At 41.8% G+C, this 13,717-nt stretch overlaps 2 protein-coding genes and 1 non-coding gene across 6 annotated transcripts in view; 2 read left to right on the plus strand and 1 right to left on the minus strand.

The window, feature by feature from the left end:
• The window catches only part of LOC131689303 (thioredoxin domain-containing protein 15), a 229,001-nt gene that overhangs the window by 214,988 nt on the left and 296 nt on the right, over positions 1-13,717 (minus strand). Inside the window, exons 1-4 of one of the 4 annotated variants that reach the window (XM_058974292.1) lie at positions 13,442-13,483; positions 13,148-13,232; positions 12,198-13,084; positions 12,103-12,129 (exon numbers count right to left, since the gene is read on the minus strand). In XM_058974292.1, the coding sequence (XP_058830275.1) occupies positions 12,198-13,084; positions 13,148-13,232; positions 13,442-13,468 (999 nt within the window). In that variant the 5' untranslated portion in view covers positions 13,469-13,483 and the 3' untranslated portion in view covers positions 12,103-12,129. Of the gene's footprint in view, positions 1-12,102; positions 13,085-13,147; positions 13,233-13,441; positions 13,484-13,717 lie in introns of those variants that run through there. The other 3 variants (XM_058974293.1, XM_058974291.1, XM_058974294.1) reach the window with 3 other exon arrangements.
• LOC131689304 (uncharacterized) lies at positions 2,480-7,499 on the plus strand. The gene is made up of 2 exons (XM_058974295.1): positions 2,480-3,981; positions 6,933-7,499. Exons 1-2 carry the CDS (start codon positions 3,000-3,002, stop codon positions 6,998-7,000), a joined length of 1,050 nt encoding a protein of 349 aa, XP_058830278.1. The 5' UTR covers positions 2,480-2,999; the 3' UTR covers positions 7,001-7,499.
• Trnar-acg (transfer RNA arginine (anticodon ACG)) lies at positions 11,993-12,065 on the plus strand. The gene has a single exon. It is a non-coding gene; the product is annotated as a tRNA-Arg (tRNA).

Below are 13,717 nucleotides of genomic sequence, written 5' to 3' on the forward strand. Positions count from 1 at the left end.
TTTCTGCGGAACATCAAACTTGTGCTGGGCGGTGAAGAACAGTAGTCCCAAAAGCTGCCCGAAGTCCGCCTTGACGTAAGTCTCATCATCCATGATGAGACAATGAGGCTTCCTCAGCATCAGGGTGTACAGCTTCCGGGCTCGTAACTTTCCCACCGTATTTTACCGTTCATCATGATTTGGAGTCTTCTGCTATTTGTACGTATGCAGTCCCTCCCGGTCCTTGGCTCTCTGAACAAAAAACTTGGAAAGATTCAACTTTTTGGCCACAACGCTTTCACTACACGCTTGTGATCCTGATCACTACTAAAACATCCCTTCTGACCGCATTTCTCCTTCCGTTCGATGCTCAGAGTTTGGTAGTAACATTTAATCACACAATTCACCGTTGATTGCACAATTCCGAGTTGTTTTCCGATGTCACGATGAGAGAGTTGATGATTTAGCGGGTGACACCATTTACCCCAATTTTCGAAATACTGACCGCTATAAAAATACAGTGTAAACAATACACTCTAAACTATTTCTACCCACATTTTCAAGAGAAAATAACCAATGGATTATTTTCTACAGCGTAATGCAATTTGATGTGGGACACCCTTTATTTGTTCGATCATGGATGTGTGCTCTCTGTGCCTGAAATATCATGTCCATATGGCAATTGTTTCCCTCATCCTAAAATGGTACGTTGTAGTAATCGATAAGCTAGATGAGTTTTTTTATTGAGCCTCGCTATCAGAATAGCTCAGAACGCCGCAAGCTATGACAGCCCAACAAAAATCCGGGGAGCGAAAGCATCCTCCCCAGTGCCGGCCATATCCGGGGTAGTACCGACCGCAGTCGACAACCCTCCCCCCAGGTAAGTCCCACAACACATTTCCACCCAACCACAATCAGATACTCGCCTCCAAGCCATTTTCAATCAGTCCACCGAATCGAAGAGAGACCTACACCTGTCTAGGGACATCAACTCAAAGAAACTAACAGACGATGCTCGACGTTTCAGAAGATCGACCCAGCGACCAACAGACCCGACAGCTGAATATTCTTAGTACCTAACGCCCCCCTTTCTCCCGCAACACGATATAACAAGAAGTGTCGGACGAACCAACGTTCGCGGACCAACAACTGATGACGTACTCTGGCGGCTGCTTGCGCGGGAGAACCTCCCCCCCATCCCGCCGGGTATGTCGCGACTCCTTTCCTCTTAACCATGAGCAGATGTACGCCTCCACAGCCACCTTCAGGCAGTCCGCCGTATCACTCCTCTGGCCAGCTCACAGGACAATGAACGATGGAAAACCAGCCTCTTTTTTCAAACATCAGCATAAAGCAAACAGCGGATGATAGGCACGACGATAAAACACCGATTCCACGTTCGCCAAGTCCAATTGTCAAATGCTCCTGACAACTGATAAGATTCGGAACGAAGCAACATCAACAGTCTGAAGAGGCGGCCAAACCCACTCTAGCGGACTTCTTGCCATACCAATTGCAGTCACTGGAAGGACAGTCTGTCAGCACCCTAGATCTATACCAATAAAAGTATAGCCGTCCTATATGTGACCCTCTTAGACCCGTCGGCAGCTCGTTCGGAAATATATATCTCAAAAATTCAACCGAAATCGCTAGCTGTAGGGTTAGCAAGAAAGCCTTCTCCCCAACACCGGCCCTGTCCTGGGTAGTTAAGACAGCAGTCGACAAGGCTCCGGCGGCTGCTGATGCAGGATGCCCGGCTGACTTCCGAGTAAGTCTATATGGTTTGACTCCTCCCCGAACTGCATTCAGGCCACCTACCCTCCTGGTCCCTCCAGCCCTCTGTAACTCGCGTATTGCTACTGCCCAGCAAATATGAGACTTCCTTTCTCAACACCTCAGGGTCGGCATACGCTCGTGGCTAATCGCGATGAAGAAAACACCTGGTAAGTATCTTCAAGCAAACATATTTTTTCCTTACTTTCCCACTTTCTTACTGGCTACCTCCTGCCTTAGCACTTCTCTTTCCTCTCTTCTTTGGGGCCCCTTCTTCACTCCAGCTTGTTGTCACTTCCACTCCACAACGAATTCCGCTGCGTTTCGTTCTCCGACTCTGCAACTCCACACGGCTCTGCTACGGCTATGTAATGCTCGCTACCGGTCCACTACGCGGCCCTCGAGTATGCTGAACGACTCGAGCTTCGACGAGGGGTTAGTTTCGTCGGTTATGCTCAGTTTCTGGCGTAGTTAATTGACGAATGGATACGGTAGGGCTTTACTAGGCCACAAAGGTTTTATACACGGCTTCGAATTATAAATTACGGAGTCCTGCTTGTTACATCAGCAACATTAAGTTGCTTTTTCGTACAGTGTAACAAAAACTGTTATACAATGTTTTTACTATAAAACATGTCTAAATGAATTTACGGTGTTCTCTGACACCAATACCAATTCAGACCTAGCTTAAAAGCATCTAGAAAATATAGAGCTGGTCTCAGTTTACTATCAACTTACAAAGTGACTACTACATTATTACAACCGAAACCCGATTCGTATTCCACCCCGTCGACCATTCCACTTGGGTAGCTATATGTTAAAACTGGCGACGAGAAAAAAGTTGTGCTAGGTAACGCGCGTGTGATCCGTGATACAGGAAGTGGTTAAGTTAGCAGCGGTGACACAATCGACGGCGACAAAGTTCCGGAGTGGAAAGACTGCGGGTAACCAAATACAACGTGCAGGTAAAGTTCCGGACACGACGAACAAATAAAACGGCATTTACTGCTTTTTAAGCTAATCGAAAAGGTTCGAGTCGTCTGAATTGCTGTTCGGATCCGGAAAATCGACTCTAGTATTCACGACCAGGAAAATTTTCCAGCTTGTTGGCTGACGACGGTTCCGATTTGTGTATCGACCATTAGTATCTGGACGAGCTTTGCAGAGTTTTACTTGGTGTGTGCTGTATCCATCGACGAGTGCTGCTATTATATAGGGACGCGAGGGTAAAGATAACATCAGTCGTGATGGCTCAGATGAATATGGCGGCTATGATAGAGCCATACCGCAAAGGAGCATCCTTTTCCGATTGGGTGGAACGACTTGGTTACTTTTTCGCTATGAGCAATGTGGCGGAGGATGCAAAGAAATCCCATTTCATAACCCTTAGCGGGCCATCGGTGTTCTCGGAACTTAAATTGCTTTTTCCAAATGCTAGTCTAACCGATATTTCATACGAAATTATGATTGAAAAACTTAAAGCAAGGTTTGACAAAGTTGAATCTGATATTATACAGAGATTTAAATTTAATAATCGGAAGCAACATCCTGATGAGTCTGCGGAGGATTTTGTCCTTGCGATAAAACTTCAGGCAGAATTTTGCAATTTTAAAAATTTCAAGCATGAAGCGATTCGGGAACGTATTGTTGCTGGTCTGAGGGATGAAGCCCTTCAGCAGCGTTTGTTGAATGAACAAAATTTAACCCTTGAATCGGCAGAAAAATTAATTGCTACTTGGGAGATGGCAGGGGCCAACGCTAGATCTTTGGGAATCGATGTCAATGCTGGTCAGATTGCTTCTTTGAATAATGACTTTAAGAGGCCGCGCCCTTCCACTCTTGAAAAACTTGCTAAAACGTTGGCAAATGCTAAGGCGGGTGATCGACCTTCTCGACCTGCAGGAACCAGACAATCGGTAAAAACCCGATTGGGATTTCAACCATATTACTACAATGGAGAACAGGAGGACAAGCACAAAAATTTTGCAGGTTTTCGCCCGGCTGAATGGAGGGCTGGACAGGATCGCCATCGTAGCGAGAGTCGTGTCTGCGACTTCTGCGGAATAAGAGGACATTTGAAGAGAAAATGTTTCAAATTGAAAAATCTACGCAGGGATACGGTTCAATTCGTAGATTCTAAAGCAGGACCAAGCAGTTTAAGTGAGCTGTTCAACCGTTTGGAAACGAATGCTTTGGACGATGATGACGATAACGACAGGAATGATTCAGGTGAACTTCATTGTATGCATGTTTCGTCTATTAATTGCATTAGTAATCCTTGTTTAGTTGACGTGGAAGTTAATGGTAAACTTCTTAAAATGGAAATAGACTGTGGGTCTTCCGTTTCAGTTATTGGGAAAAGACAATATTTTATGAACTTTCAAGAAACATTATCAAAATCAACAAAACAATTAATTGTTGTAAATGGCAGTAAACTTACAATTGAAGGTGAAGCAGATGTGTCGGTTAAGTTTAGAGGAAAAGATGCAAGGTTAAAATTATTGGTTTTGAATTGTAGCAATGATTTTATTCCTTTATTAGGGAGACCTTGGTTAGATATGTTTTTCCCAGACTGGAGACAATTTTTTTCGGATAATTGGTCTATTAATAATGTTTTATTGAACAAGGAGCAAAGTGATGCTGTAGTACAAGATATTAAACAAAAGTACTCAAACGTTTTTATCAAAGATTTTTCTAGTCCAATAGACGGTTTCGAAGCCGAATTGGTTTTGAAAGACGATGCGCCTATTTTCAAAAAAGCTTATGACGTTCCCTATAGATTAAGGGAGAGGGTTTTAAATTATTTGGATAAATTAGAACGAGAAAAGGTTATTACTCCGGTAAAAACTAGTGAGTGGGCATCTCCAGTGGTAATCGTCACAAAGAAAAATAATGAAATTAGATTGGTTATTGACTGTAAGGTGTCGATAAACAAATGTATTATTCCCAATACGTATCCATTACCAGTTGCACAAGATTTATTTGCCGGTTTATCAGGCTGCAAGGTATTTTGTGCATTAGATTTAGAGGGGGCATATACACAATTATCTTTATCTAAAAGGTCCCGAAAATTTATGGTAATTAATACTATTAAAGGGTTATTTACATACAATAGATTACCACAGGGGGCCTCGTCTAGCGCATCCATTTTTCAGTAGGTAATGGATCAAGTGCTGGAGGGAATTGATAATGTGTTTTGTTACTTGGACGATGTTTTGATTGCTGGAACTGATATGGCCGACTGTACTAAGAAACTTTATTTAGTTTTAGAACGGTTGGCTAGAGTAAACATTAAAGTTAATTTAGAAAAATGCAAGTTCTTTGTGACAGAGTTAGATTACCTTGGACACATAATAAGTGAACATGGTCTTTTACCTAGCCCAAATAAAATATTAACGATAAGAAATGCCAAAATACCAAATAACGTGACAGAGCTTAAATCATTTTTGGGTTTAATTAATTATTATCATAAATTTATTCCCCATTTGTCTTCAAAATTGTATCATTTGTATAATCTTTTGAAGAATAATGTTAAATTTGAGTGGGACGATAATTGTAGTAAGGCATTTGAGGAAGGTAAGAAGGCGCTTCTTTCTACAAACTTTCTGGAATTTTATGATCCAAAAAAGCCATTAGTGGTCGTGTCTGATGCCTCCGGATACGGGTTGGGGGGAGTGATTGCTCACATAGTGGATGGAGTAGAAAAATCTATATGTTTTACGTCCTTCTCGTTAAACAAAGCTCAAAAATCGTATCCTATTCTTCATTTAGAAGCGTTAGCTTTAGTGTGTACCATAAAAAAGTTTCATAAGTATTTATATGGACAAAAGTTCATAGTTTACACTGATCATAAACCCTTAGTGGGAATTTTTGGAAAGGAAGGTAAAAATTCAATATTTGTAACAAGGTTACAACGTTATATTTTGGAATTATCGATCTATGAATTCGATATACAATACAGGCCTTCTGCTAAAATGGGTAATGCGGATTTCTGTTCGCGTTTTCCCTTGGCGCAAATGGTACCAATAGAACTTGACGCTGAGCTAATAAGAAGCATTAATTTCAGTAAAGAACTGCCAATTGACTGCGCTAAAGTAGCCAGGGAGACGAAGAATGATAAATTTCTACAGGATATTATTGGGTTTATGCAAAATTGTTGGCCAAAAAGAATTGACAAACGCTTTGTAAATGTCTTTTCAAATCAACACGATTTAGAAATTGTAGACGAGTGTTTGTTGTATCAGGATAGGGTTATAATACCGCAGCTACTGCAAAGCGGGATTTTAAAACTCTTACACGCCAACCATGCTGGCATAGTAAAAATGAAACATCTGGCCAGGCGCTTTGTTTATTGGTTTGGAATTAATGCTGATATAGAAAAATATGTGACGCGATGTGACGCTTGCAATGGAATGGCGGTTGTGCCTAGGGAAAAAATTGAATCTAAATGGATACCGACTACTAGACCATTTAGCAGAATACATATTGATTTCTTCCACTTTGCACATCGTACCTTTTTATTAATTGTAGACAGCTATTCTAAATGGATTGAAGTAGAATGGATGAAAAGGGGTACTGATTGCAATAAGGTTTTGAAAAAACTTGTAGCCTTTTTTGCACGTTTTGGATTACCGGATGTTTTGGTGTCTGACGGCGGTCCACCATTCAATTCTTATTCATTCGCAGTTTTCCTTGAAAGGCAAGGAGTGAAAGTTCTCAAAAGCCCACCATATCATCCGGCAAGTAATGGCCAAGCAAAAAGGTTGGTGAGAACAGTAAAAGACGTTTTAAAAAAGTTCTTATTGGAGCAAGAGATGAGTGAATTGGATTTGGAGGACCAGATCAATTTGTTTTTAATAAATTATAGGAATTATTGTTCAACATCAGATGGAAACTTTCCATCTGGGAAAATATACTCTTATACTCCTAAGACAATTATTGATTTAATAAATCCAAAGAAAAGTTATAAAGAATTTCTTTTACAAAATACACAAAATGTATATGATAAAGAAGACAAACCAATCAATGTTGGAATGAATTTTCCAAGGGAATCTTCTGTTGATCTCTTGGATGAGTTAATTGAAGGAGATGTACTATGGTATAAGAATAACAACCCACACAACCATGCAAAATGGGTTAAAGCAAATTTTATTAAACGATATTCTCATAATACATTCCAGATTCTTGTTGGAAGCGTCGTGGTCGTAGCCCATCGAACGCAACTGCGTGTAGTCAAGGAGGGTGTTGAGATAGCACGACCCAATGTTGTTATTTCAGCATCAACGCAGCATCCTATAATGCCTCCAGTGCAGGAAGACAGCGAACCGGAGTTCAGGGGATTCCCTGGGATCGAAACGAGAAGAGGAACAAAAAGGAAAACCGAAGCGGTGAACTCACCACTTCGACAACTCAGGCGTTCTAAGAGAATGAGGACTAAAAAGGTGGATAATGTTTTCGTCTACGGAAAAAAATTAAGTTGAATTTAATAGTAATGAATTATAGAAAAGCTAAGTTAAATGCTAAAATATAGTTAAGTTCAAAACAAAAATAGGATAAGAAACAAAATTATACTATGAGTTATAAGAAAGTTGATTAATATCAATTTCGGATTCTATATAGCTGAATGTTTTCAGTTTTCGAATTTTAATTGAATTGCATTTTCGTTAGGGGGAAGAGCTGTTACATCAGCAACATTAAGTTGCTTTTTCGTACAGTGTAACAAAAACTGTTATACAATGTTTTTACTATAAAACATGTCTAAATGAATTTACGGTGTTCACTGACACCAATACCAATTCAGACCTAGCTTAAAAGCATCTAGAAAATATAGAGCTGGTCTCAGTTTACTATCAACTTACAAAGTGACTACTACATTATTACAACCGAAACCCGATTCGTTTTCCACCCCGTCGACCATTCCACTTGGGTAGCTATATGTTAAACTGCTGACACAATGGGGGATGTCAAAATGGCGGTTTGGCTGGGGAACGGTCGAGGCTTACATTATGTTGAGGGACGGCGGTCAATTACCTGGAAGTCTACATTCTCCACTCAGCAATCCACTTTGTCTCCGTTTTTCCATCTGTATAACTTGGATCTTCAATCTTTGTCACTTCACTTTTTTAAACAACTCTTCTAGTTTTCACTTTTCCAACTTCTACGTTCTCAACTGTTCAAGTCGATGATGGCCGGGAAATTGACTACAACTTTGGCGGTTATTGACCTGTTGCCTTTTACCGTTGACCTTTTAGGTCGTTTCAGAAACCTACTACCATTGCAATCATTATCGCCACTCCCAATGGACGCCCGTTTGCCGATTTTGGCTCCTGTTGGTGGGTACTGGAAAATGTGTCGAGTTTTCCTGGCTGCGTTCATAGGCCTTCTGACGGTGTTCTACTTTTAGACAAATCACAGACACTTTCTTGACAAATACACATTCGATAAACTAATAGCGACAATCTCACAAATCTTGGACAGAAACAACTACACTGGTTGCACCTCGCTTTGGACCATCATCAGATAGCGAGCACCCCAGCCACCCAGGCATCTCACCAGATACACCTCCCTGCCGAACTTCGGTTTACGGAAAGCACAGAGAACAGACATATAAGCTAGAACAAACTATCCTGAAAAACCTGTGTAAGCATTTAAATGAAAATACGTTGAAAATAACCACAGGATCGCATGCATGAATCTCCTTTGTATCCAAGTTTGAACGCAAAGCCCGTATAGTACAGAGAACAGACATATAAGCTAGAACAAACTTTCCCGAAAAAACCTGTGTAAACATTTAAATGAAAATACGTTGAAAATCACCATCGCATACAGGTTTACATGCGTGAGTCACCATTTTATCCAAGTTTGCATACAAGTCCCGTGTAGCAATTCCTGGCCGATCGAAGCGCCGACCAGTGACAAGTTGCTACTTGCTGTTCTCATTTCAAAGCGACAGTTTAGTTTATTACACAAGTTGAAAACTTTACTTGTATGTCAGTTATCAGTGCGTATAGCGTTTGCTTACCGATCGTAGCGTCGGCTAGTGGCAAATTGCTACTTGCTAGTGACATTTCAAAGCGACAGTTTTATTTCTTACACACATCGAAAACTTGACGTGTATGTCAGTTCTCAGTGCGGAAAGGGATCTCGACGGTGGACGCCATCCGCACAGCCATTACGAGCGCGAAGATAGCATTGAACTAAAAGAGGGATGATCAGTACTGCACCGTGGTTGCGACCGACGCGCACAGAACGCGTTCAACAGCTTCAGCGTCGCTATCGTCGTAGCGACGCATTTCACCTAATAGCTGTTCGTGTCACGAGCGCGTACAGAACGATATCGTCGGAGGCGGTATGCGTCATTGCCGGGATGGTTCCCCATCTGCATCACTGGCTGAGGACGTGGAATGCTACCAGCGGAGGAATACATGAAATGCAAGGAGACTGGTCAGAGCGAACTCGTTGGCTAAGTGGCAGCAAGAGTGGAACAGGAAGTTGGACCCACTGACTCATCCCAAATGTGTCAGTGTCTATGGCAAGGTGTACTTTTTGTCCGGGCGCGGATGCTATCGGAAATATCTGCATCGGTTTGGACATGCTTCATCCTCCCTTTGGCCGGAGTGCGTGAACGGGCAAGAAACACCGGAGCACGTAGTCTTCGAGTGCTATAGGTACGAAGAAGTTCGAAGGAGTATGGCTGGTGTGCAGGTATAAGGGATGCTGTTAACAGAGTGGTTAGGAGTATACTCGCCAAGCTGCAGAAGAAATGACGAAGGGACCAAAAAACTAGCGCCGTCGGCGAGAAAGCCACTTTGAAACTATAAATCGGCTTTTGGCAGAAATTCTCCGTTGGTGTAGACTAGGTCCATGGATCATGGAAAAGAGCACCGGTATCAGGAGAATTCTACCGCCGGGGAATTCACAGTAGGGTAGATTTGCCACCGTGGACTATCCAACTATATCGTGACAAAAATGGGAGCTAATTGGCTCACGAAATAGACATCGCTACCAAGAAAAATACCGCTGTCAGGGAACTCTTAGTGAAAGTAAGAAATTCCTCCATCGTGGAACTCTCAGGCAGTGTAGGGTGAATTACCACCTAAGGCTGGGAGCTGAATTACTCTCGGAAACAGAGGCTAAACGACTCATGGAATTAGCATCCAACTGCTCACTGAAACGAGAGCTGAATGGCGACGAAATAGATGGAGACAAGCTCAAAGGTCGAGTCATTTTGTGGACCCAGTGAGGCTCCGAGATAGGGCAGAAGAACCCGAAAGCAACCCCCCCCCCACAAAGTAATACCTGTAGTACCGTGGGGAAGAAGGGAGAGAAAACAGCAAGGAGTGTTCTCAGTGGCTAAGCACGAAAGTGAGTCATGAATCCCGCACAATGCCAATACACTACAGGCTATTGAAGCTTTTTAAACCTTACTATAAAAAATACATATCCACTGTTTGGCACTAGTTCGTACCAGGGAGCGCATAATGTCGTGTCATATAGTCTGTCCAATTCTACCATCGCGATGAAGTCTACGTCATAGTGGAGAATTTCGCATTGACGCCGCTTCTGTCTCTTCCGTATCTCCTTTTTGTTTTCGAAGCGGATCAATCGACTATTAATGGGTACGATGAAAATACTCGCGAATACTTTTTCCTACACCTGTGCTCTTTCACCTTCATCTTAAAAAGGAATTCGATTATCCCTTTTCTAGTCAGTATTGGTAGTTATTCAAATATGGATAAGGCAAATACTCAATTTTTTCTACTAACTTTATTCTGAGTAGATAGACGGGTATTTCAATGTTTCAGAAAAAAATCTCTGCTCATAAAGAATTTGGGAAATATTTATCCGCGATTCCCCATAAAGTTTGCACGAACCGAATGCCGATCTGGTTCGATTAAAACAGATCACTCCGACCCGAGAAGACTACTCAGCATTTCTACGAGCTAGTCTGCCCATAACAGCATTAGAATCCCATGTTGAAAAACAGCAAACCGAGAAAAACGCTGTTCAAGATTGTCCCATCCATTGAGCCAAATGGATGGGACAACCATGTTTTGGCATTTTTTTTTATATTTTCTGAACAAACCCGGTAATCTTATTTGTGCAGTGTGATTCAGTGGTGATACAGAATACAATCCAACGGATAACTCATTTTCGACAAAATCCACATGGCACTCTTATGCGTTTATAGGCAATAGTGTCTTTGGTCGAGTTAAATAATCATAAATACAAGTCCTGAATCTACAGCCTCATACCCAAGGTCAAAGGATTTGACAACTATCAGGATCCACTGCACATGTCCCTCACCTACACGAATTGATCTACCCACTTGTAAGTAGGCGCACACATCTAGCATGTAGCAATGAAGACTTCCAAACCAAAGAGAATGGACCATGCCAGTCGTAGGGCACAGACCTAGTTGGTTCCTGAACTGTTTAAGCTGAAATTATATGTTTTGTGTGTTAGTGATGCTAACAGTAGTAGTGTCACATTTCCCCGCTGTAAAACTCATTTACTGCTGCTCACCTCTTCCGGCATTGCAATACCGTCAGTCGATCGTCTGATAGAATCGAGATCTCTGTCATCGAATCCGCCATTTCCATCGGAACTCGTATGTGGGACGCTCAACGACATCTACTGAAGCTAATACCAACTATCTGAAGTGAAAAAAGGCACCATATATGACTTTATATATATTCCCTAATCTTACAATCAACAAAGGATGTCTGCCGATTCTAATGCAGAAACGATGCCAATGATGTGACCGTCAAGAATACGTTAGTCAACCTTAATCGATCCCCTTTGGTCTTACCAAGCCGTAACGTGGGTGGCGGCATGAAAACTTCGCAATAGGGGTTGAGTACAGCTCAAATCAACATCTAATGTTGCTCCAAGACTAACTTGAATAGTTCAATCGAGCCTAGTTTGCATACCTTGCATAACTAGTCTCACTATTCACCCACGAAGATCATTCCATTTCACAAAAAATGGGTTTTGGAATTCGGATTGATCCATAAGGTGTATTTTTCCGCAGTATCAGCGACAAATATTCTACTTGTGCTAGTATAGCAAAGGCAAACGAGATTCAATTAAAACCACATTCGTATAAAAAATAACTACGTCGTAATATACCAAAATGAGTACAATGAAACTATTTTTTATCAAGGATCTCCAACACACACATCACTGGTCCTAAATCCAAGCCATTTGAACAGAAAAAGCAGAAAAAACAAGCCGTTAGGGTCCTGTGGCGCAATGGATAACGCGTCTGACTACGGATCAGAAGATTCCAGGTTCGACTCCTGGCAGGATCGATGTTTTTTTTATTTCAAATGGTAATCGAGAGTCACGTTTTAGATCGCATTTCATTTACTAGAGCTTAAATTCAACAGAATAATTTACAGAAATTTAATGACTATCACAAGCAGTAGCTCATTCATAAATACCTAACTACGATGATGCGCTTCCGACTCCCTCCAGTTTCGCTTGATCATTTCGATTATCTGCACGTAAAACGCTGACTTCGAAAAATAGTAGCAACTGCACAGAACAATAAAAATCCAGGCCACATAAAGCCAGTAATCAATTTTTCGTTCAACCTTATTGGACAGCGGTCCTTTAAAATCTTCCGAAATGTAGTGGGGCACATTAATAGTCATCTTGTGATTTGCCAACCGAGGTTCTACGCCGCTATGCTTCGTCACAAATTTAACCAATGTTTCCAGCGTAATTTCGGTGTCGTTAAACTTCACCAGCGGTCGCCCCTGATGGAAAAACATTATTGTCGGCAGACCGACTATTCCAAACTCGGTATTCAGTGAATGAAAATTGAAAGCATCGATGGCAGCCACCTTCAGATCAGGGAAGTGCCTAGCCATCGCATTGTAATGGGGAGCCATCATGGCACTATGGATGCAAGTCTTGGTGTAGAACAACATAACAACGCAGTTCCCGGCCTGCGTCCGCTTGGTCGAATTTCCGTGCGGTGCCAGCACACTTATGACTTCTTTAAGCGAAGTGATTATGTGTAAGGTTCCATTACCCTTCGCTGGAACGCACTTCACTTTTAGCGTTTTCCGTTTCGCATCCGTCACCTTCAGCTCATCAACTTCCGAAGCTTGCTCCTCGTATAGCGAACAATGTCGTCTGTCCTTGTAGGTGATAAAATCCAGAAATGAGTTAGCACTTTGACCAGCTGATGCGATCGATTGCGGGGTATCTTCAATTTTTGTAGTACGTCCACCGAAAGGTTTGTAATCCAGAAAGTCTCCATTCAGAATGTGAGCATAGAATTCGAGGCCATTGAATCGAAAAGCACTGCAGCAACCAATGCCTAGAAGTAAAGAATTGGATGTGATTATCGGTAATATGATAAGGAAATAGTTAGAATGCTTACCAAAAATAATACTAATGATAAATAGTGATAACTTCATATTTTTACAGGAAGTTTTTGATGAATTTTTCAATGATTTTGTTTTGATCTGGAATAGATTTTGACGTTTCTTTGTTATTTTTATTGCTTAGAAAATGAATCAGGTGTGATCAGTAAAAAGTTTCATGAAGTAGTGTGTGTGAAATGGTGGATCGTTACCATCTCTACAGCAGAGACACACCACCACCGAACACGAAGCACATGAACCGCGAGTCTGCGCACGAAGCACGTGTTGCTCTGCGCGATAAATAAACTCACTTCCGTCCTGGTCCTGCTCCGTTCCATAGTTCGAAATACTACACAAAACAAAAAAGCTCGATGGCTAGCAGCATACCAGTGGGAGAAACGCGCTGGTGAACTTGTCGCCTTACAACACGGGCAACGACGCAACGAAGGCGCAAGCAGTGATATGCAGAAAGGAAGCCCCGAATTAAGGGTGAGGGTTCGCTTGTACATAAAACATTATACGCTTGCTTATCAAGTCATACCACTGCTCAATCTATATTGAATTCTGACGGGAAAAGGGGACCGAAC

This window comes from Topomyia yanbarensis, chromosome 3 (assembly GCF_030247195.1).
Source record: "Topomyia yanbarensis strain Yona2022 chromosome 3, ASM3024719v1, whole genome shotgun sequence".
NCBI lineage: Eukaryota > Metazoa > Arthropoda > Insecta > Diptera > Culicidae > Topomyia > Topomyia yanbarensis.

What these genes read in the sequence shown, in the direction of transcription:
- LOC131689304 (XM_058974295.1), top strand. Translation starts at nt 3,000, where the DNA reads ATGGCTCAGATGAATATGGCGGCTATGATAGAGCCATACCGCAAAGGA. An exon ending in TAACGACAGGAATGATTCAG is followed by an intron (nt 3,982 to 6,932) that starts GTGAACTTCATT and finishes AATACATTCCAG; the next exon opens with ATTCTTGTTGGAAGCGTCGT.